Source organism: Lissotriton helveticus, chromosome 5_1 (assembly GCF_964261635.1).
Source record: "Lissotriton helveticus chromosome 5_1, aLisHel1.1, whole genome shotgun sequence".
NCBI lineage: Eukaryota > Metazoa > Chordata > Amphibia > Caudata > Salamandridae > Lissotriton > Lissotriton helveticus.
Window position 1 is genome coordinate 1044855818 of NC_136065.1, and position 24415 is coordinate 1044880232.

At 44.2% G+C, this 24415-nt stretch overlaps 1 protein-coding gene across 1 annotated transcript in view; it reads right to left on the reverse strand.

The window, feature by feature from the left end:
• Window positions 1–1470: 1470 nt before the first annotated feature.
• The window catches only part of HOGA1 (4-hydroxy-2-oxoglutarate aldolase 1), a 141094-nt gene continuing 118149 nt past the window's right edge, over window positions 1471–24415 (reverse strand). The window contains exon 7 of the mRNA XM_078643575.1: window positions 1471–4407. Coding sequence (XP_078499701.1) covers window positions 4258–4407 — 150 coding nt within the window. The 3' untranslated portion in view covers window positions 1471–4257. The remainder of the gene's footprint in view (window positions 4408–24415) is intronic.

The window sequence follows — 24415 nt, forward strand, 5'->3', positions numbered from 1 at the left end:
GAGCCCAGCCGTCTTGTTTTCTCCTTCTGAAGGCACACTCTCTTACCAGCAGAAGTCTGATAACACAGTTGATACTCTGTAAACAGGTATGCAGTGCATATGACCCAAGAAACTCTAAAGGCAAGCTTGCTATCCTAGTATAGCACATAGAAATAGCGTTAGGGTGTTATAATGCCAGGAATATTCTAAAACATGTTAGAACTGTCAATTTTATTCTCGTTGCTAGCAACATGCATAAATGCTGTTTTCATTATATTCTGTTTGGTTATTATTCATAAACTTTAAATATCCAATCTTCATAAGTTGTTAACATCAAACGAGGCTTTCTCCACTGACAAATTTGATCTATACACCAAAAGATAACAGAAGCGATTTTTCCACCCAAGGGTCTCTTGGCACTGCAGAGGACTGTGTTTACGGCAAGGCAAAACCGACAAACATATGTGATGTTGAAATGAATTCAGTGATGCTGTGGTAAAAGTTGTTGCATGAGTTCTTTATTAAAGCACCTCATCCATACACCTTCTTACTCCTAATAACTTGGATCCTATAATTTCACCAGACATCTAAGACTCTATGACTGAGCAATACATTTGCTACTTAAAGAAATACTACCTCACATAAACCACAGGGAGCATGAAAAGCAGCTGAAATCTCAGGTTGTACCGCACCTGCCAGGTAAATAGTCATAAAAGAATACTTCAATAAACATTCAGAACCCATTTCTGTATTAGTTTGGATGTAGATTGGGCCAGAGAAGAGGAATAGTGAGAGATAGGAGGTATAAGTGGAGATAGATAGGAGGACAGTAGAGAGGGAGAGGGGAGATAGGGAGAGACATAACGTTGTGATAGAAAGGTAAATCAGAAAGAAAGATCGAAAGAATCAGGTTACGTTTTGGAGTGAGGTACAGCGAGCTAAGGAGTGTGAGCAGGGAATGTAAGGAGAGAAGTGGGGCACACAGATTAGAGAGAGGGGAACATTTGAAAGAAGGGTAAGTTAGGGAAAGCGGTGTAGTGAGAAATGTAAGGACATAGAAGGTAGAAAGCAGTAAGATAGAGAGAGGAAGAATGAGTAGAGGTGTAGAAAGACAGATTAGGTAAAGCGAGAATGGAGGTAAAGAGAAATGCAGGGATAGAAGGATAAAAAGAGATATGAACAGAGAAAAGAGGTGAGATGGGGAGACTGAAGTGAGGTAGAGAAAGGCATGGCCTACATGGTGGAAGGAAGAGCAGGCCTGGCAGCTCCTGTTCTTCTGTTATGGCTGAGGAGTGTCACCCCGTGCCAGCAGATGCAAAACATGAAAAATAAAATGATAATAAAACAAGTTTATTATAATTTTTTTTGTCCACAGGGCCGAGTCTTTGAGGTGGGCCACAGCAATGACAGTCATGGGGGAGGAGTGGTGGGCACTGCTGCAAGTGTGCATGTGGATTTGGCTGGCCATCTTAGGATCGCCAAACTGATATATTTTTTTTTTTAGCTTGAACTTATGTTATGTTATGTTATGCAGCTTGTAAAGTGCATGGCTGGCCCAGCAAAGAGACGTCCCAGCGCTGGAGAGCAGGAAAGGAAAAAAGCGAGATGAAAAATTACTGGAACAGTCATGTCTTTACTGCCTTTCTAAACATCAAATGATCAGAAATCCTCCTAATAGCAAGAGGCAATGAGTTCCATAAAGGAGGAGCCAATACTCTAAAAGAACGGCCTCCAGTTCTGGCTTTACGGAAGCGAGGCACATGCATCAAATTAAGGTCGGCAGAGCATGAGATGGAACATAGTGGTCGCCCAAGTCATTGAGGATCGCAGGGCAGGAACCCGTCATAACTTTATGCTTAACACAAAGCGCTTTGAACCTAATTCTCTGCTCCACGGGAAGCCAGTGGAGTTGATGCAGTATCCCTGAAATTGAACTGTACTTGGGCAGAGCAAATAGAGTGCGAGCTGCCGCATTCATAGTACGTTGAAGACTATTTATCACAGATTTATTAGCCCCTAACAGGAGGCTGTTGCAATAATCTAACCTAGACATGATGGTGGCTTGAACAACAAGGTGGCACGTTCGAGGATCAAACAAACCCAAAATGGGTTCGAGTCCGCGCAGAATACTGAAGCAGGTCCCTGCCACAGACTTAGCATGTTCCTCAGACGAGAGTGCAGAATCCATCCTTACACCATGATTTTTTTACCGTCGTTTTGGGCGTTGGGGGATTTCCCAATTTTTGCGGTCACCAGTTATTGCCGCACTGATGTGAATCTTTGCCAAGAAATAAAATCTCTGTTTTGGATGAGTTTAATTGGAGACAATTTCCCTCCATCCACCCAGCTATGGCTGCCAGATCCTCCTGAAATTTAATAATGTCTTCACTGGGGTCTTTGATACAAGCAAACATTAGTTGCGTATCATCCGCATAAGATACCATCTGTATGTTACGGGTGTTGGCCAACAAGGCCAGCAGACAAACATAAATGTTAAATAATGTAGGGCTCAGAGTCGACCCCTGTGGGACTCCATAGCGCACAACGTGCGTTACAGAATGAAATGGAGGGGCAATGACCTGAAATGACCCGTCACTCACAAAGGAGGGTAGCCTGTTGAGGGCACTGTCTCCGATACCAATCTCATGCAGCCGATGGAGCAAAATACTGTGTGAGACTGTATCGAAGGCTGTGCTGAGGTCAAGCAGAATGAGTGCGGTCAAGTTGCCCTCATCCATAGAGGCTCTAAGTTCTTCTGTGACAGCTAGCAAAGCTGACTCCGTACTATGTTTAGGACGAAAGCCATTCTGGGCGATTAAGAGAGCTATTGCCCAGAGTCACATGATGCTGAGCTGCCACCGGCACCGAGGATCGAACCATGAGCCGGGTTGGAGGCAGGAGAAACAGGCTCCTACTCCTTGTGGGAGTGCAAATTCAGCCCGGTCAGGCCAATTCTGGTGCTTCTCTCATGCTGCCAGCACATGAGAGCAGTGCATGGATCGGCCAGAGGGGAGTCTGAAATCCTGTGCTGCAGTGCAGCCAGAACAGCGGCGATGCAGCGGGCAAGTTATTTTTTGTTTTGTTTTGCTATTGTCCCACTCTCCACACACACACACAAACACTTTTCCCTGACACCAGCCACTACTGGGGCCTGGTAGAAAGCCAGTGACAAGGATGAGGTGGAAAAAAGTATAAAGAGAAATGGCAAAGAGGTGAGGAGAAGGTGCAGAGAGACATGAGAGAGAGAAAGTATGTTATAGATGCAGAGCAAGGGCAGTAGTGAGTGAAATGTGTGGAGTAGAAAGAACAAAGGTAGAAAAAGGAGAGATGGTAATGACGTAGTAAAAGCATGGTGAGGTAAACTGAGGTTAGGTTGTATGAGAGAGTGGGGTACAATGCGATTAAGTGGTGTGAGAAATGTGAGGTAGAATGGTGAGACACAATGCTGAGGCATACAGAGGGATGAGGGAGACAGAGGAAACCTATTGAGATATGGAAAGAGATAATTGGAGCATGGCGGCTGGCTGAGAGAGGGGGTAGAGAGACAAATGTAGATGAAGGCACAGAGAATCTTTGTGAATGTGAGTTCACAAGAAAGGAGTAGTAAAAAGATGTGTATTGGTAGAGGTGAGGTGGGGAGTCTTCAGAGGGAGAAAGTGAGGTGCCTTGTGATGTAGAGACAGCAAGAGAGAGCACTAAAGAGAGAAAGTGACATAGACGAGGTGAGGTTATGTAAGGATCAAGACATGAGACAGAAAGATTCTTTTTTAATTGCCACTAACTGCCTGATCAGGCATGCACAGTAAGCTTCTGTAAAACATGCTCAGCTATCAAATTATATAAGAATCTGTTTTAATACACACTGGTACGGCAGGACCTCAAGCTATTCTGATCCCTTTACCAGGGAGGCTCGAAAGGTGGAGGCAGTGGGCAATTGCCAATTTTTCTACTGTCTAAATCAGCTCAACAAAGTACACTGGTGGCAGGACTGGGTACTCACAACTACTTGTATGCATGGTTTTACATGAGGTAACGAGTACCTTTCAAAGGCAGCGCAATCAACCTCGGATCAGAACTAAAAGGAGGCAAGCAAAAATGATTAATTTTGTGAAGACGACCACCAGCATAGTGCACTGACCAATTAGCAGCATCGGCAGTACACTCAGTTGTTGGAAAAAGCAAATAAGAGAACATGAACAATTATTTGACCAATCCTCCTGAAGGCAAAAGGTCATGCAGTGAAAGAGTTGGAGTAGCTAAGCATTTCCACCACAGCGCTCAGAGCCAGCCGTTAGCTGTAAAATCTCTGTGAAGTTCCTTCACTTGACTCTCTGTCAACGGCAGCAAAGGGGGGCGGCAGGGACCTCCGTAGTAGCCAAACCACTCCATCGCTTGCTTTAAACCTGGGATCCCAAACTTTCGCGTTATCTGGAAAAAAACACACAGAAAACACAAGACGCTCAGAACACAACAGTGGAAGGGATGCTCAAGTACATGATGCAAACCACATTTCATAAATTAAAGCAGCACACTCTGGGCAGGGCTTTAAGTGGGATGAAAAAACTGGAGGGTCTCTAAAAAGGCGTGGCAACCCTGACATGGGGGCGTGGCAAACACAATTAGGGGCGTGACCTAAATCATCATAGCTAGAATTGTGTTTTTAATAAATTCATAAAGTCGCATTCAGCAAACGGTAATTAAATAGCAACAAGCATTTGCAATGCAATAGGTCTCGCATTAGGAAAGTTTGAGCTATTGGTATTGTAAATGACAAATATTTTATTTATGTGTTGGTTTTGAAAATAGCGAAATTAATAGCTTTGTCATTTACAATACCAATAGTTTTAACTTTTGCAAATGTGACACCTATAGCATTTGTAATGCAATATGTGTTGTATTTACGTGACTTAGATGTATTGATATTACAAATAACAATGGCTTTTAATTTTTTTAAATAATACTTAAATAAAAGTTATTGTAATTTATAATGGCAATAGCTTTAACTTTTGTAAATAACTTTTGTGAAGATTATGTTCAGTGTATTTTATTGTGACGAAAATCCAAGAACAGAAGTGAAATATTAACGTCTTTTTGTGACATTTGTAATAAAGCTTGAAACATTGAGAGAACATATTTGAACCAGGTGTTGTTGAATGGTTGCACAGATTGATGCTGTGGTGGCGCTGAGTGATGTTGTGGGGGCGACGAGTGATGCTGTGGCGTTCATTGATGCCGTGGTTGCGCATAGTGATGCATTGGTGCCCCTGAGAGATGTTGTGGTACCCCGGAGTGATTCTGTGGTGGTGCTGAGTGATGCTGTGGTGATGCAATAGATAGATAGAGTGAGGGCGATAGAGTGAGGGCGATAGATAGAGGGGGGTGATAGATAGAGTGAGGGCGATAGATAAATAGATAGAGTGAGGGCGATAGTTAGATAGACAGATAGATAGAGTGAGGGCGATCGATTGATAGATATAGTGATGGCGATATCTAGAGTGAGTAAGTGCGATAGATAGATAGAGTGAGGGTGATAGAGTGAGGGTGATAGAGTGAGGGTGATAGATAGAGTGAGGGCGATAGATGGATAGAGTGAGGGCGATAGATGGATAGAGTGAGGGCGATAGATGGATAGAGTGAGGGCGATAGATGGATAGAGTGAGGGCGATAGATAGAGTGAGGGTGATAGATGAGGGCGATAGATAGATAGAGTGAGGGCGATAGATAGATAGAGTGAGGGCAATAGATAGATAGAGTGAGGGCGGTAGATAGACAGAAAGTGAGGGAGATAGATAGAGTGAGGGCCATAGATAGAGTGAGTGCCATAGATAGATAGATGGCTGTGTGTGTGGAGGGGTTGTGTGTGTGTGGGATTGTGTGTGTGTGTGTGGGGTTGTGTGTGTGGGGGGGTTGTGTGTGTAGGGGGTTGTGTGTGTGGGTGTGTGTGTGGGGGTTTGTGTGTGTGTGGGGTGTGTGTTTTTGTGTGGGGGTTGTGTGTGTGTGTGGGTTGTGTGTGTGGGGGGTTGTGTGTGTAGGGTTGTGTGTGTGGGGTTGTGTGTGTGGGGTTGTGTGTGGCATTGTGTGTGGGTTGTGTGCGGGTTGTGTGTGTGGGGGGTTGTGTGTGTGGGGGTTGTGTGTGTGGGGGTTGTGTGTGTGGGGGGGTTGTGTGTGTGTGGTTGTGTGTGGTTGTGTGTGTGCTTGTGTGTGTGTGGTTGTGTGTGGTTGTATGTGTGTGGGGTTGTGTGTGTGGGGGGTTGTGTGTGTGGGGGGGGTTGTGTGTGTGGGGGGGGTTGTGTGTGGGGGGGTTTGTGTAGGGGTTGTGTGTGGAAGGGTTGTGTGTGTGGGGTTGTGTGTGTGGGGTTGTGTGCGTGTGGGGTTGTGTGTGTGTGTGTGTGGGGTTGTGTGTGGGGGGTTTTTGTGTGTGTGGGGTTGTGTGTGTGTGGGGGGGTTGTGTGTGTGGGATTGTGTGTGTGGGGGTGTGTGTGGTGTGCGTGTGGGTGGCTGTGTGGGGGGGGTTGTGGGAGTGTGGGGGTGTGTGGGGGGCTGTGTGTGTGGGGTGTGTGTGTGTGTGGGGTGTGTGTGTGTGGGGTGTGTGTGTGTGTGTGTGGGGTGTGGGTGTATCTGTGTGGGCTTGTGTGTGTGTGTGTGGAGTTGTGTGTGTGGGGTTGTGTGTGTGGGGAAAGCACCTGAGTCAAAGGGATTTACTTATATAGTGCCAGCAGTTATGAGAAAAGGACAGCGTGCTGCCTGGAGGGGGGCTGCTACTAGACTGTACTTCCTTTCCCCGCTCTCTTGCGAGAAGAAGAAATACTGTTTCAGGGGCTTAAGAGCAGGGGAGCAGTCTTTGCGCCAAGGGCATCTTTTACATGAGTTCGGCAGTTGCGTAGTGTGACAGCACTTTCGCGGGAGGACAACACATTCGCGTGGTGACGTAGCAGCTCTTCTCCGGAGGAGTATGTCTCTTGCAAGGGAAGGCAGTGTCCACTGATATGCCCGCAGCCGTGTGGTCGCTGCCGTGGGTATGCTGTGAGCAGGCCTGAGCTGAAGTAGCAGGGAGGGCTGCCTTCTTTAGGTTAGAAAAATGCACATTGATTAGCACTCTATTCCGAACCCATCAGTCAGGAATTCATTAGGTTTACAAAAAAAAACTACCACAGGCCAAATTTAGCAATTCGTATACAGATTCCTTATTTTAAATGAAGAAATGCCATGGCAGAGCCCTGGGAGCCTGAACACGCATATTACGTTATTGATCCCAAACTGACGACAAATACATATTTAAAGCAATCCCCAAGTGTAACAAGCTGCGGAAAGTTAACGTTTTGCCACACTTGGCAGGAGACCCAGGCTGCTTTCTGTGGAGAACACGTGCGGGTTCAGATGCTAGGGCACAGAGGGGCAAAACAAATGCAAAATTTATTGAAAGGACAAATACTTTAATAAAAAAGAGAGGCAGTGCGGCACATATTCCTGTGGCATGAAGCAGAATCGAGCAATGAGAAAGGAGGAAATGAAGGCAGAGGGTGGTCAATGTGGAACAGAGGGCAGAAACCGAACAAGCTCTCGGCATTGCGTGGCGTGGGGGGGTAGGGGGGGCGGCGAGTGGCTTCCTTTGAAGTCTGATGGGGGGAGCGGCTTCCTTTGAAGTCTGATGCCGAGGCTCAGACAAATGGATGGTGTGCGATGTGGGTGGCGATGTGCACGCGCCTGGCTCACAGGAACTGTACCCGATCCGCAGTTTGGGGAGACTTTTGGAAAGCCTTACTATAATCTCGCCCACCATCCCTCCGGGATGGCTTAGGCTCGACCTAAAAATGTATATTTTTTTACCATAAACAAAAACAGCAAAGCATATACAAATTTAGAAATATAAATGTTGCATTAGTGTGCTGTGCTGGTGTGCCTATTCTCTCTGATCGGAGCTAAATTGATGGTAACCTGTTCTGAGTCCATACTGCCTTTCCTGGTAAACTATTATTCGACACAATGTCCTACGTTTTCTATAGCCTTCCTTTTTCGATTCCCCCGTCCACATTCGCTTATAGTTGTATCTTTAAGAGCAATCTGTATTTGATTTGGGTCGGTAGCTATCTGCTAGTAACAGGCTCAATAGATCAACTAAAGGCATTATCAAAACATTTATCTGGGAAAAAGCTAGAGGTAAATTAGGGTATTGCTGTAATTCCTGGTTAAACCGTTTAGTCTAGCTTTGGACAAACGTGAATTACATGCTGAGTGGTAATCAAACTTACGTCACATTGATGAAAAATCGAGTACATTATCTGAGCTTTGAGACCTGACTTAAATAATTTTAGGAGAGAAAATTGGCAGGCCATTAGGTAGTGCACATTGTCTTCAGGATAAAAGTCCAATGTGTTCTATTATAGTTTAAAATATCCAAGTATTACTGTAAATAAAACATACAATAACAACTTAGAACGCCTCAAATTGTGATATTTTTTGCAGAGGGAAACAGGTTTGCACTCGTCCCCTTCCTCACCACCCCTACCCTTTTCTTAGCCCCTCTTCCATATCCTCTTTGACCCAAATCCTCCAGCCTAATAATGGTATTTAGTCGCAATTGCTGTGAAACTGGTGCTTTTTCTGTATCACGTTTTCTTCTGCGGTAGGTGAAATGGAAGAAGGCAAATGTATGGGGGAGAGGGGGGTAGAAGTATGAATAGGCAAAAGAGACAGGGGAAATCAAATGGTTCGCACAGGCCAGAATTTGTGGCCCCCAGGGAGGCCTGCCAGTAGAAAGAGGATGCTGCATTTGCCCATTGACTTGCATCAGAGAAATAAATGTTTTAGGATAGACAAAGTAAAAATATTGAGAAACTTCAAATTTTGTGGACGTGGCCGGAAGCTTCCGCCCTAAACAGGGAAAGTTGGGGCAAGTTGGTTCAAATACACGTAGGCTACTCAATCTAATTTTGAGATCATACAGTGATCTGCAGCTTCTAAACACTGTACATTATAGATACTGTTATTAAAGATGTAAAAGCCCACTTTCAATGCTCTTTTTGTTTTATCTCTTGTCCCAGAGTATCAGGTTTTTGTCAAGCTCACCTAAATATATAGTTTATTAGTTAAACGAAGTGACATTATAAACACAACAGTAAAATACAGAGAATGCTAAACAAAAGAAAACAAACATTTGCATTTTCGTTAATATTCAACAGGCTAAGACATAGTTGCCAAACTAAAACCCATCATAAACATATTTGTTGTGGCCTCTGCTTGCCATTTGAGCACATATAGAGCAAGGTGGAGACTATGGCCAAAATAATCAGACACACATTTTTGTCATTCTCGTTCATCTGTATTCCCATTACTGGATTTTGAGGATCATGGTTTTCACAACTCTAATCGAATGGGTTGTGCAATGCTTATTATGCTCTAATTGTAAGGAGAACTCAAGTCTCTCAATTTGCATTTGGGTGTTTTCGCTTTAAGTGGGCAGATCCATAGAACTGCAGTAGCACTTTTTATGAAAGTAATGATTCACATTAAAATGCACAGGAATCTCCAAAATAGCACTCTCAGATTGAAGACAGAATCTATTCCTGACCCTGCCAAGTGCTGCCCGTGGCTCACCTTCTTCCCTGCAGTGTGTGTCCACGGATGATTCTAGTTGACTAGTTCAGTTGTAAACACCACCACATCCAGCAGGAAAGGCGAGGTTCCCAAGATATCACAACGGGCAGCTTGAGGAGGCACCAAAGTTACTGTAGCCACGTTACTTGAACCGAGCAGAGTAAGGCAGGTTCATATTGGGACAAAAAATAGGCCCGGGCACCCCAAAAAAGTGGCCCACATTTGAGGAGTGACCATGGAGAAATGTGGGGGTAAATTAAGCATTTTAGCTTGTAGGGTCAGCATAATCTGCCAAGACTGGAAATACCACAGATGTCAAATCTGAATACTTATAGTAGTCTCAACACCTTGTACAACGTAGTGAGATACCTACTCCCAATGAATGCATGAATAAATGAAAGAGATTTGTGGTGCGCCTGGTTACTCCGTGGAGTGTTCCTGCCCTGAGCAATAGTACCAATCCCAGTCAAGATAGAAAACAGATATGGCCCACTAGATCTACTGTCTCTACATAAAGAGCCAGGTCTTAAGATCTTTCCGGAACCTTGCCTCTGAATGTTCAAGTCTCAGGTGCAATGGCATGTGTTGTAACTTTCCTCTTGGTCCCTTCCATCCCCTTCCGTTTCCCCCTCGCCTCTTTCCCCCCTTAGTATCGCCCGTGCTGTCACCTTAAGGCAGCGATAGAATGTTAGCGAGTCTCACGATCCTGTCAAGCTGGGAGCACCTATGTTAAATAGAACTGAATAAATGTTCTTGAATCTTACCACGTGTGGACCTTCATTACTACACTTTTGGCGACGGAGGTGACGGAGCTGAGCCAGGGTCAGTGTGGTGTTTCCCCCCTGGAATGATATGAGCTTGGACGAGGAAAAGGAAAATAAGAGGAAATGAAGTGATGACTTACCTTGGGCGTTCTTGTGAAACTGAAATATTAAAGAGAAGTAAGACCCAAGTTGATGAAAACTGGAATAAGTGCAGTTTAAGCTGTGTGAGGAGATTTAGCGGAGCAGGGAACGAATTTAAATCTCTGACACCGCGTTTTGAAGTTGATAAATGGAGCCTTGCATGGGTTGCATAAGGAGCGTGACCTGTGAATAAAAGTGGACTTAGATTCATTGTGAGAAAAGCTGAGGTTATGATAAGGAACCTTTGTAGCCTAATACTGGATTCTGTGCTAGACTTACGTGAAGAGCCTTGGTGACTAATTCGAGGAGAAGTGAGCGAAAAAGGGGACGAAGTGTTCTCTGTAACCGCATTTGAATTTGTTGTGAATCAGCGCAAATGGCGTTTGAAGTGAAATTCTCCTCAGATCTCCAGTGTGCAGCCAAGGAAAACGTTTTAACGTTAAAGCGTGTGAGGTGAGATTCTCTACATATCTACAGCGCAAACCCAATAGCAGACGGGATAACGCTCTGCCGCTGTGTGGCCATTTTGACAAGGAAACCACATGAAAATACTCTGGTAAGGAGGGATAAAGACTTATTTTGAAATGAATGGCAAGTGGAGGAATAAAAAGTGGCACTGATCATTAATATTTATGTAAATTTTAAAGTGAAGAGGGAAAATAAGATTGAGCAATTTAAAAGACTTGAGCAAGGAAAAGGTATCGGCGAGATAGAATGTGGAGATTTTGACGAATATTTGGAACAGCGTTACCTCGTTTGTGCTGATTTAAGGTACTTTAGCGAGTAAAGTGAAATTCTCCACAGCGTCGATGCTTGGACTTATGTGACTCTTTTTTAATAGAGCAGCGCATTACAATTTAGCCGTGTTTTAAGGGAATGTGTGGCGCATGTTGAGCGGTGGAATCCCTCAGATGTGTTAACAGACTGATTGTAAGAAGGTGACTCTCCTCAGCGCGAAGCAGAGAAACTCAACCACACAATAAGAGTAAATCAGCATCAGCGAATGTCGACTGTTCTTGTAACACTTTTTCTGAATGATTTAAAAGAAATAATCATCTTACCTTGAAACAGTAGTTTCAGGAACTTGAGGTGAACACGGTTAACAGTTCCTGGCGGCGCTCAACGAGCGTTGCTCTTTCCTCAGCTTTTGGCACGAAAGGGAGAGAGACGCACTTCACGTAGTGGCGCCACCTTACTGTTGATTGCCGCATTTGCACCTTCTCTCGACAATTCCTGACAAAAATTTAATCGAGTGGTACAGCAAAGGATTATCTAATAAAAGCGTGGTGAGCGAAAACAAGAGTGGATAAGATTAGTACTTCCTAGGGTGGAACTTATGAGCAGCACTTCAGAAAATAAAAAAAAATTTTGGGAAAAGTTTACTTGATACACAAAAAAAAAAAATGCCATATAGAAGGAAATTTTAAGGAGAATACACCCAAGTTTAGTTAAAAGCCTGAACACCCACTTCTAAGTTAAATTTTGAGGAAAATTAACTAAATGAGCTATGGGAGAAGAACATGAACTGTGCTTAATAGTGTGAGAAGGAACAACTGAACTAAGCTAATCATCTGTAGCTTGTCATATGGAAATTCAATAGTAAGAGTACGGAGACTGTATTCTTCGTGCTGATCATATATAAAAACAGGAAGATATTACTGTACTGTTGAAACATAGAAGAAAATATAATAGTACGAGTTTTGGTTTATTGCGATATGAATATGGATAAATACATGATGTTTAAATTACCGCCACCTGAGCCATTTATGAAAGGAGGTGAGGCTAATATTGCTGAATGGGAAGAGTGGAAGGAATATTTTTACAATTTTATTTCCATTTTTGATGAGGAGGAAGAACCTTTAAAACCGGAGGAAAAGGTAGGAATACTGTTACACAGTTTAGGAGCCGGTGGACGGAAAGAGTACTATGACATAGAAAAGAAAATCTATAAGGGAACAGACAGGAATGCATTTGAGAATGTCATGCATGTTTTGGATGAACATTATAAGCAAGTAATGAAGGGAGATGCACAAAGGAACAAAATATACAGAGAAGAGGGAGATATCAAAATAGTAGTGAACAAGTGTGAAACTAAACATGAGTATACCATCAATATAGGTGGAGTAGATATTGACATTAATGGTGACTCCGGGTCATATTGTACAGTAATAAGCAAAAGAATATGGAAGAGTCAATTGGCTATAACACTAGGGAATGGATTGGAAGAAGCTGACACGTCCCTGGAAACATACACTGGTGAAAGCATTATCTTGATTGGAAGGAGAGAGATGAAGTTGATTTACAGGGAGAGAAGTACATGGAGTAATGTGTATATATCGGAAGAAGAGTTCTCCGTACTAGGATGGGATGAACAATTGAAATTAAGAATAACGCTAATTCCCAAAAGCTCAGAACCTGTGGGTAGGCTGCCCATAATCAAAAGTAGACAAATTACCAAGTTGGAGATGTTGATGGTGAGAACACCAGTATCCATGGACGGTGTTGGAGGGACAAGGGCTGTTTGGAGGAATGAAGCAGCAGTTGACAAATTCAAAAGAAATCAAAATACATCTTGGAGAAAAGATGGGGAAGGAAATATAAGGAAAAGTTTCGGTGAAAAGATCAGTGAGGATGATGTAGGAAGGAAAAAAAAGAACTTGTTTATAAGGGAACTTGTGCGGTAACACTATTCACGAGGGCAGAGGAGGACCTTGGTAAGTCCACCCGCCACAAAGAAGAGAAAGCGTGGCGCTCTCCTGCACTGGCCGAGTCCAAACCTTTGACAAGGGAGAAATGTTCTGAGGACATTGACCTAGGAGGAGTTGATGGTTAGAGTCTGATTGAATCAAAGTGTAACAAGCAAGGAGAGTATTTGGACTGGTTATATAGCGAAGTGTCTGAGATGGAAAGTGAGGAGGCACACAATAACGTACGATATCCGCACCCCAAAGTTCTGTTAGGAGGGAACAGGATGCGTACAGTAGGCTGGAGAGAATATGTGTTCAGAGACACAGAAGACTCAGTCACATTCTCCAGTAAATCGTGTTTGAAGGAATCTGAAGAAAGACCGGTCCTTGATGAGGCACGTACCGAAGGATTTACAAGTGGCTCTGGTTCAGAGTACAACAAGAGAACTGACGTTAGACCCAACGCTGATCATGATGATGGGAAGGAAACCGGTTATATGAGTAGGCGTAGACGCAGCGTTACATGGTCCAGGAAATTTCCCAAGAAAAAGAATTATAAGGATGTGGTCACACACTTGGGTGGAGAAGTGGTACAAGTAATTGTGGACTAGAGCACAATAGTCAAGGGGATCGCTGTGGCTAGTGGCACCCTGAGGAATTAGGGGAAGAGAAGAAGTTGGCATCTCTCCCCTTCTATGCCCACACCATGAAGTATACTTAGGGGGCATTTTCTTTTGCTTTTAGGATTTGCGCGTGAGCTCAAGTTCAGGTTATCGGTAGGCTCACCTGTTTCTGTTGTTAAATTCATTCTTCCTCGTTGGGGGGGAATGGACAGACCTGGGGATGGGCCCACATGGAACAAATGAACACTGTTCAAGGCAACCCTACTTTTGAATTGAGAATGGGTGACAACTATACGTCTGTGTTTGGACTAAACGCAGATTATGACTATGTAGAATGCAACCATTTATCCGTAAAGACATGGCCGCATTATGCATTGACTCTGGTAGCCAAATAATCCCAGGTCACATTTGATATACGTAGTACTATTCATCCTTCGTTTCCCATGGAAGGACTTTTGTTACATTGGCACTCTAAACTGTCCTGGCATTGACTGTACAAGAGGAATTATGGGATCCCTCGCCACCTTAGGTCCTGGTTTTGGGCCTCTCCCATCAGGTCAACCCAGGTGCTGTCCCTGGGTTAGGGCCTTTTATGCAAGACCCACTGTTGCGTTCCTTTGCGCATATGTTGTTACCACCCCCACCTTAGTTCTCCTGTTTTCCTTCCTCCCACCATCTCTCTCTCTCTCTCTCTCTTCCCCCTCCTCTCTTCCCCAACCTACCGTGGTTTCCCTAGGGAGGATGATGTGTTGTAACTTTCCTCTTGGTCCCTTCCATCCCCTTCCGTTTCCCCCTCGCCTCTTTCCCCCCTTGGTATCGCCCGTGCTGTCACCTTAAGGCAGCGATAGAATGTTAGCGAGTCTCACGATCCTGTCAAGCTGGGAGCACCTATGTTAAATAGAACTGAATAAATGTTCTTGAATCTTACCACGTGTGGACCTTCATTCTTCCCGTAGACTTAAGGAACTGCCCGCCAGACGAATTCTGGCACCCTAGGAATCTCCGCTAGAGCTTCACTGGATCTAAAATGACCGGAGAGACTATAGGATTGAATCAGGGGGGAAAGATAACTAGGACTCCTGCGATTCAGAATCCTATGCATGGGATAGAGTGCTTTTGGATTGGACATGTGCTCAGAATAAAATCTTGTTTGATCCTGGTAAGCACATGCTCGAAATGTTTGTTTCTAATTCTTATTGATGATTATTTTCAACTCTTTTCAGAAATAATCTCTTTCACTCTTAACAGCTGTGGAAAGGGAGGTTTGCTTTCAGTGAGAAATTGAGGACAAAATAATAATGCAAAAACTATTTTTGACCGTGCTCTTAGTAAATATTATATATATATATATATATATATTCACTGAAAAAACCATAGGTTATAGACCATATATAGTTAGGAATTAGCATTTACAAAACCTTGAAAATTCACTGAAAAAACCATAGGTTATAGACCATATATAGTTAGGAATTAGCATTTACAAAACCTTATTTTACTCACACAAAACCATTGACATTCCATATATAGTTAGTTGTACTAACTATATATCGCGCACCCGCAATCCACTGCTGATGATGTCACATATTACATCATTCATGACATGGTCAGTGACATCACTGATGACATCACTGATGACATCTCAAATGACATCACTGATGACATCACTGATGACAACATCCAGTGACTGTATGTTTCTGTAAAGTTAAAATATGTCTTATATATTGAAGAATGAGTGGATGTATAAGTGTCTGGATGATGTATTTAGTAGGTGCATGACTGACTGTATAAGTGAGTGATTAAATGTGTCTCACTGAGTGCATGGGTTAGTGACTAAACTGTTTTAAATTGTGCACCATTGTGTCTGTTTTGTAATCTGATGCATGTGTTGATCATTAGCTATATGACTAACTATATGGGTTATTGATTAGTTGGCCAAGTATTTGTATGGGAGACTGAGTGTGTGTGTGGGTGTCTGGGAGGTGTATGACTCTGTGCATAGATGTGTGAGCAGTTGATTCACTAGATGTATGGGTTCAAAAGTGCATGTGGAAACAGCTGTATGGGCGGTTTACTGTGTGCATGAGTGTATTGGTGAGTGAATGGATATCTCAGTGCTACATGTCAAAGTACATATGTAAAACACAGTACATGTGGTAGTTGACATATATAAATAACTGTGCATAAGAGCCAGTGAATGTGTGAGTGGCTGTATGGATTATTGTGAACTTGTATCAGGGATTGTATAACAGAGTAAATATGTGTTATTATATGTTTCAATAAGTAAGGTGTGTTTAACTATATAGTTGAGGAAATGGAGGTGTGATTGATTCTTTGCAAGACTGATTAGGTGTGTGAGTAACTCCATGGATGAGTGACAGTCTGTGAGTGTCTGTTTACACTGAGTGTATCTAAGGTTATATTAGAGTCTGAAGAGGTTCATCGTATCATCACATGAATGATGTCATGAGTAATGTCAAATGAGATGTCATCAGTGATGTCATCAGTGATGCCATTTGAGATGTCATCAGTGATGTCATCAGTGATGTCACTGACCATGTCATGAATGATGTAATATGTGACATCATCAGCAGTGGATTGCGGGTGCGCGATATATAGTTAGTACAACTAACTATATATGGAATGTCAATGATTTTGTGTGAGTAAAATAAGGTTTTGTAAATGCTAATTCCTAACTATATATGGTCTATAACCTATGGTTTTTTCAGTGAATTTTCAAGGTTTTGTAAATGCTAATTCCTAACTATATATGGTCTATAACCTATGGTTTTTTCAGTGAATTTCATAGGTTTTTTAATAGCAAATCTTTATAAAAATAATACATTTTAAATCGAATTTTATATTTTATAATTTTTTTATTTTTTTTTAATATTATTTTTGGTGCGCTCCCGGGGCGCGGACAGGTGAACGCACGGGTAAGCGCAATCTTGCGGCGCGCCCCGGGGCGCATACTAATGCGCGTCCCGGAAGCGCTATTGCCGCGAACGAAAACAACATCGTGACGTATCGCGTAGCCGCCACGCCTTGCGTCATAAGACACGTATCGCGTAGCCGCGAGATGCGTCTTATGATGCACCGCGTAAGCACCCCCGGAAGCGCATACGATCGAGCAACGTAAGCGCCCCGATGCGCTTACGATACGCGCCCCGGGGCGCGTAGCGTAAGCGCGTCAAACCATGTGACTTTAAAATAACACTTTTCATTGGTTCAGAACTTTTTTTTTTCCAAATTGTGTGAAACCCACCCATTTCTCTCACTATTGCTTTGTACTTGGAGAGAGCAAGAGCTGTTCTGTCTACTCTGTTTATCTCCTACTTTTCTGATCTCCAGCAATGGCTGCAAGAGAGTCATCCAGCAGTGATTCAGACGGATTTTTAGATGAGGACCCTCCTCAGCAAAAGAAAAAAACCCATTTCATCTGGAAATTTTACGACATCCCTGAAGGACAGAAAAAAGTCAACGCTCCCAAAGTAACCTGCAAAATATGTGGGAGTAGTTTATCCAGAGGCAATCCTCTGAAAAAATATAGTTTTGGGAATGCTATTTTGATCAGGCATGTGAAAAGAAGACACCCTAACAACTTTGCCAGGGAGAGTGTCAGAGAGCTGGCACGGAATGTACCCACAGATGGCGGCAGCACCTCCACTGGTGGAGCAACACCTTCGGGACCAACCCGTGGAAGAATGGTCCCTAACATTCAGCCGGTGTTTGCAGGCATCAAATTTTTGTGCACGGAGTGCGAAGAACTGCTCTGCTATGGGGAGCAGAGTGTTGAACTCATTGCCCTAAAGAAACAGCAACACCGCTGCTCTTCCAGTCCCTAAATTTTCAAATTTATTTGCTCCTGTTGAGCAGTTTTGGAATCCTTGTTTTTGTTTTTCCCTTGACAAAAATCCCCAAAAAATATAAAATTGTTTTAAAAAGTCTAAAAAAAATATAAAACAACAAAAACAAAAAAAATATATAAAACAACAAAATCAAAAAAAAAGTTCTTTTCAGAACTACCTCCAATTTATAAAAAAAAGCTTTTTTTTTTTTTTTAAAAGTCTGTCATTTTTTATCTCCATGGTACGCTCCCCCGTACGCTCCCCGGTGCGCGTACCGGGCGCTCCCCCCCGCGAAAATCGAATTTTTTTAAAATTTTTTTTTCACCCGCGGGAGCCTTTTAAGGCCCCCACATCAAAAGTAGGGGGTCAGGGGGGTGTACCCTGCCCCCTTTTGCTCATTTCCCCCCTTTGATTCTTGCCACCTCTTGTGTCTCAATCCTACCGAGACACAAGATGGCGGCCGCTGCGGACTGTTTCGAATGTTTACAGACACCCGAGAACCAATCAGCTTGCCGTGCGCAAGTCGCGTGGCGCGCCTGGAGCGCTCCCCGGTACGCGTACCGGGCGCGGCTCTAGATATATATCTTTTTTTAAACCTAATTTACTCAAAATTCACAGGACCACATATCTTGAGACCTAGCAAAGGCACATCGGGCAAACAATATCTACAATTTTGCCAAGTTTCGTGGAAATCCATTCAGCCGTTTGAGCTAAAAGTGAGGCCAACCGCCCTATGGAAAATTGCATGGCAAAAACATGTTTTGGGACCCCCCTTTTTTCTCGGCCCCCCCTTGACGACCCCCCCCCAAATTTCCAGGGGCTGCTCAGAAACAAAATGTTCCATTTTCCTGAAAATTTCAGCCAATTCCGTCCACAAACGCCAAAGTTATTAGACATAGAATTTTCAAAAATCCCATAGAGAAAAAATCCTAACTATATATACCTACTGGCGACCGCCAGTAGGTAATATATATTGCTTCAATCCTGCTTCCATATAAACAGGTCTGACACATGCTCGGTTTGCCAAACAGAAATGTAATACCTCCAGTGCACATTTGCACATATCCCATCCCGACGTTGTCCGGGTATGAATTGCTGCCAGCCAGTAGTATATTGTTTTGTAGGATTTCGTTTTGATAGCATTTCTTATCTGTGACAGGCCTGTGAAATGCTTCGATTCACAGTGCACTGCTGATGCACTTAAGAGTGCGCGTTCAGTAGTGTGTGAACTCGAGTTTCCCTACTTTATTTTTCCTTGCAATATTATATAGCGCGAACTCGACAACATGGCATGAGCACAATTTACATTACAGAAGAACACATTCATTTGTGGTAGGCACGGGGAGACAAAGCGATTTGCCTGGAATCACAGGATGTTGAGCTGATGCCGAGATTCGAACGTAGCTCCCCAGCTCTAAAGTTCGCAATTCTAGAACTTGTGGCGGGAGATGTGTCTAAATGTGTATGTCGGTGCTGGCCATCAATGAGAGAGACCTGTGCATTTTTCAAATCAGTGGTGAAAAACTATGAGTATGTTGCTGGAGATGTGGGCCGCCGTGCCACCAATGTACTTACCGGGGAGGGTAAACACCCATTATTCCGCAACTTTCTTTCCGCATACCATCACTCCGCATACTTTCATTACGAAAGTACCATGACTCCACAATGCCATTATAACGCATGGCATTACATTTTATATGCTTTTACCACGCATACATATACAACGAAATTCGTTGTAAATGCATGAATGGTAAAAGCATGTTTTTTTTAATGTTTGGATAAGGTAAGGGGTATATGTTTTGGGGTACTGAGGTATATGTTTTGGGCTGTTTGGGTATTTTAAGGGTTCAGATATAGTTTTGGGTTATGGGGTAAAGGGGTAGTTTTAGGGTTTAGGGATAAGTATGGGTTTTGGGGTACAGGGGTATTTTTTAGGGTTCAGAGCTAGGTTTGGGTTTTGGGGTATAGGGGTATTTTTAGGGTTCAGGGGTAGGTTTTGGGGTACAGCGGTATTTTAAGGGTTCAGGGCTAGGTTTCGGTTTTGAGGTACAGGGGTATTTTTAGGGTTCAGGGCTAGGTTTGGGTTTTGGGGTACAGGGGTATTTTTAGGGTTCAGGGGTAGGTTTGGGTTTTGGGGTACAGGGGTATTTTAAAGGTTCAGGGCTAGGTTTGGGTTTTGGGGTACAGGGGTATTTTAGGGTTCAGGGGTAGGTTTGGGTTTTGGGGTACAGGGTTTTTTTAGGGTTCAGGGCTAGGTTTGGATTTTGGGGTACAGGGGTATTTTTTGGGTTCAGGGGTAGGTTTGGGTTTTGAGGTACAGGGGTATTTATAGGGTTCAGGGCTAGTTTTGGGTTTTGGGGTACAGGTGTATTTATAGGGTTTATGGATAGGTTTGGGTTTTGGGGTACAGGGTATATTTATAGGGTTAAGATGGGTTAGTGTTTAAGGGTGTTGGGGTATTTTGAGTAAGGGTGGGTTATGATTATGGGGTGCAGGGGTATTTAAAGGGAGCAGGGTGGACACCCAGAGCTGGAATGTACAGAACCTGGGAAGAAAAAACAATGAAATATTGGGCACAACGCTCGCTTTTTTTTTCGTAATCCCGCGCCCCGCACACGCCCGCGCCCCCAGCACACGCCCACAGCACATGATATGAGACATGGCATGAAGGGCGGAACGTACCACACGCACCCAGCGTTTGTCACGCCCCCAGCACACGCCCACAGCACAACGCAGACACTCCCACAAGGGACTACTTTGCTGGCACGGTTCTTTTACCTTTTGAATGTATTTGGTGGGCGTCTGCATAGCCTATGTCCTTCTGCTGCAACTGCCCTTTCCAACATTGTATTGGGTGTTGTGATTGGTGCTGTGGTTCCTGAGATTACCCGCCTCAAAGGTTTGGGCTCTCTCTTTATTATATTAGTATGGATATGGATATATATATATATATATATATATATATATATATATATATATATATATATATATATATATATGTGTGTGTGAATATGTATGTATGTATTTTTTTATTTACCTTTTTTGTATAGTAATCTTCACGTCCAAAAAAAAGGTCCTCGATGTTGCGGTCTATCAAGTGGTCAATATATTTCTCGCCTAGTAGTCCTTGTATGTAGCAGCGATTCATCAGGACCAGTGTAAACAAATCTATCTACACAACAGGTGGTTGTCTGGTGATGTGCCCTGATAAACCAACCTAGAAAACCTTTTCCTTGATCTTCTGGCTTCATGCAAAAGAGGTGCTTGCTATATCTTTTACTTCACCTCCCACGTTTTGTATGTAAATTATCTTTATGAATGGGGTGCCGATATATTCTTCCTTTGTGACTACACCCAGGACACTAGGGATTTCCAAGTGTCCTGCCGGGCGTCGATGCTGTAAATTACTAACCCAAGTTGGGCGAGTTAATATTTTCTGCTACTGTAAGAAAGTAGGAGCTGCTTCTTATGGTTACGCCTACTTTTTGCTTTATGTTACACTGTTTTTGACTAGTCTGACTTGGATCCTGCTAATCAGGACACCAGTCTATCTGCTTTCTCCCTAAAATGTTACTTAGGTACACTCCAGATTGGATACTGGGGTGCCCTTGTAAGTATCTAATATACGGTACACATGTACCCAAGGCATAGGGACCCCAGAGGCCTCCCATGGGCTGAAGCATGTATTATGCCACCCATGAGAGGCCTGCCATTGCAGCTTGTGTAAGATGGTGCATGCACCACTTACTTTAGATATAGGATGACTATATCTATAGGTCACTACACTTACAACCTATAAGTCACCCCTACCTCTATAGCAGGCCTTGACAATCTTGAAGGCATGGTGCGTAGTTTTACGTGAAAGGGTGCCCCTGCATGAGCAGAGCACCCCTGCAGCCTTCGGAGACCATTCTCCCAGGTTGTCGGTGACGCAGCCAGACATAGGTAGAGGTGAATTATATGCTTCTGTAACATGCTATCTCGAAAATGGCTGCAACAAACCATGTCGTGTTTGGTATCAAACACCTTGGTATCATACCTCCACACCAGTAAGCGGGGTGAGAGGTATGATTCCACCCTTCAGAAGCAAGCTTCTTGGGGTCCCTGGTCTTCCCGGTAACAGCCATCTCAACCCAACAGCACAAAATGGTTGCTGCCGACCAGAGACACATTTCTGCCCTCCTGCTGCTGAGCCAAGCTCTAGCATGGGAAGGCAGTACAATAGGCATCCTGTCACAGGGAGGCGTGGCCACCTCCCAGACATGATTTAGTGTATTGGGGCTGGGTGGGTGCACTTCCAAAGTGCCTGAAAGTTTGCACGAGGGGCACATTTGGTGTCCCTGTGCATAGTCCACTTCAAACCAGTCCGGGGAGCAGTGGGCTCCTGCTCTGGTGCAAACTGGACAAAGGACATGGGAGTAACCTCTCCACTGTCCTGACCCTCTCCTGGGAGGGTCCCCTGAATCTGTCTAACCCTCTCCCGCGGGTATAAAAGGGCTTACCTGGTTGTAGGTCCCTATATTCGACATGGACAAGATTCTGAGCATGAAACCACTGACCTTCGACCGTCTGGACACTCTGGACTTCGCTGGACTTTGACTTTTGACTGGGCTTGACTTCGTCTCCCTCACTGTCCAAAAAGGTATCTGTGCCGTGCACCATACAGGCTCCATGCAGGACCTGTGGAGCATCAAGGACAACTGAAGTATCTCCCTTGGGGTGAAGGAGTCACTCTCCTGCATTCGCAGGCACCGTAATGCAACGGATCCTGAGCTCCTGCGGACTCCGAAATCTCAAGAAACACAGGAGGTGGATTCCTATGTTCCTTGAGGTCGAGCTGCCCTCTCACCAAGATTGAGGTCAGTATCTCTTTTGGGGACCGCATAACCCAAACCCCTGTGCATAGAGTACTTTTGCTTGTGCATATGCTTGTTGGCGTTCCCCAACTAAGTGCATTGGGCTATCGATAGCCCCAACCTCTGCACACATTTTCGTATAAAGGATTTTGGCCTCCTGGCACTCGGTGCCCTGAAAGCTGTGACTTTGTGAAACAGCTAGAGGTCCCCTCGTGACTCCTGTGCCTTTGGCCTGTGGGTCCACTTGAAGGTCAACACTGCTTTTCTTGGGGTCCCCTGGTTGCTCCAGGCCTGCCCTGACTCCCCTTGCTGTGGTGAGGTCCCCTGGCCCTTGCAGGGCCAGACCATAACCTTCTTTGACCTTCTTAGTGGGTTGCCCCTGCCAAGGCTTGTTGGTGCTCCTGCCGGACACTGACCCCTCAGCGTTTGACATCCTTCATGGGACAGCTTGTATCGGCTCCTGGTCGTCCTGGACATCTCCTGGTCCCTGTAGCTGTAGAGTCATGGTCTCCATCTTCACATCTGAAGCATCCGACATCGGTGGGCATTCGTCTACCGAGCCTCTGGTCACTTCTGAGTGGCCCAGACTCTGTCCCCTCTGCTTTCCGGTTCCTTCCAACAAGAATTCACCTGTGGGTTCCACAGGACACTTTTCTTCTTTCCAGCAGTGGCATTTCTTTGAAGACTCCCATTGAGAAGGACAACAGTTTCTGATGCCACTTCAGCCCTATGCACCCGGCTTCCCTGGGATAGGTAACTCTGGTACTTCGGTATACACGGGTGGGGTGGCTCTTCAACCTTCTATGTTCCAAAGGGTTTCCTCGTAATCCACTGAGAAGGGTCCTTAAACTGTAAAACTGCACCGCGACTCCCATTGAATTGTACGTAGCACGCGATCATGTTCTCACTCTGCACCCGTCCTCCGTGGGGTCCCTACTTACTCACCTTGGGTGGTTCCTTGGGGGTCCCAGTGATTCTACATCCTCTAGACACTGTATTGACTCCAGTCGTGGTTCTTATAGTACTATTGTAGTATATGGTTTGGTCTCCCCTTGGAGCCCACTGTGTATTATTGCTACTTACGATTGTTTCTGTGCTACAGTATTGTGTGCTTTGTGTTTATCTGTGAGGTATTTAAGGTGTGTTATAATAATAAATACATATTTGTATAACTTCTGTGTGGTTCTCTTTTCATTTAACCAATACTATAAAGTTGCATTCTGGTAAAACAAGCTGCTTAAAATTCCTTCAGAACTAAGCCTGAAGGCTGCTCTCCACAGCTACCACTTGGATAGCTTTCTAAGGCTATCTTTGACCTCTTAAATCACCATTAGGGTTGTTTGGACTGGTGCAAGGTGCTCACTTTAATTAGTGGACAGCACATACCAGGCCAACTTCTCACAGCTACCATGGTGGGTGTGCCACATACTCATTTAAGAGCCAGTATATCACCACAGTGTGTGACACTCATGTAGTTCTCACTTTTCCTACAATTGTTTTTAATTAACACCACTGTGTGCTTTGAGCATGTCGTTTTTATGGGGACACATGTGCGGTGTATTGGACTGCATTAATGAATTTGTTATCTAATACTTGTTTTTATCTCATTAGGTCATTAGGTCGCCTCCACCAGCTTCAACTGCCGGCGCATCCTCCGCAAAACCTTCAAGTGGATCCCCCCCGACTGCAGAAAGACCATCACCCACGCACTCATAACCAGCAAACTGGACTACGGCAACCAGCCCTGTTCGCCAGAATCAACAAAACCCTACTACACAGACTCCAGACCATCCAGAATGCCGCTGCCAGACTCGTCCTCGGAACGCCAAGTCACGAACACATAACCCAACACCTGCGAGACCTCCACTGGCTCCCCGTCGATAAAAGGGTCACCTTCAAACTCCTCACCTACACCTACAAATCCCT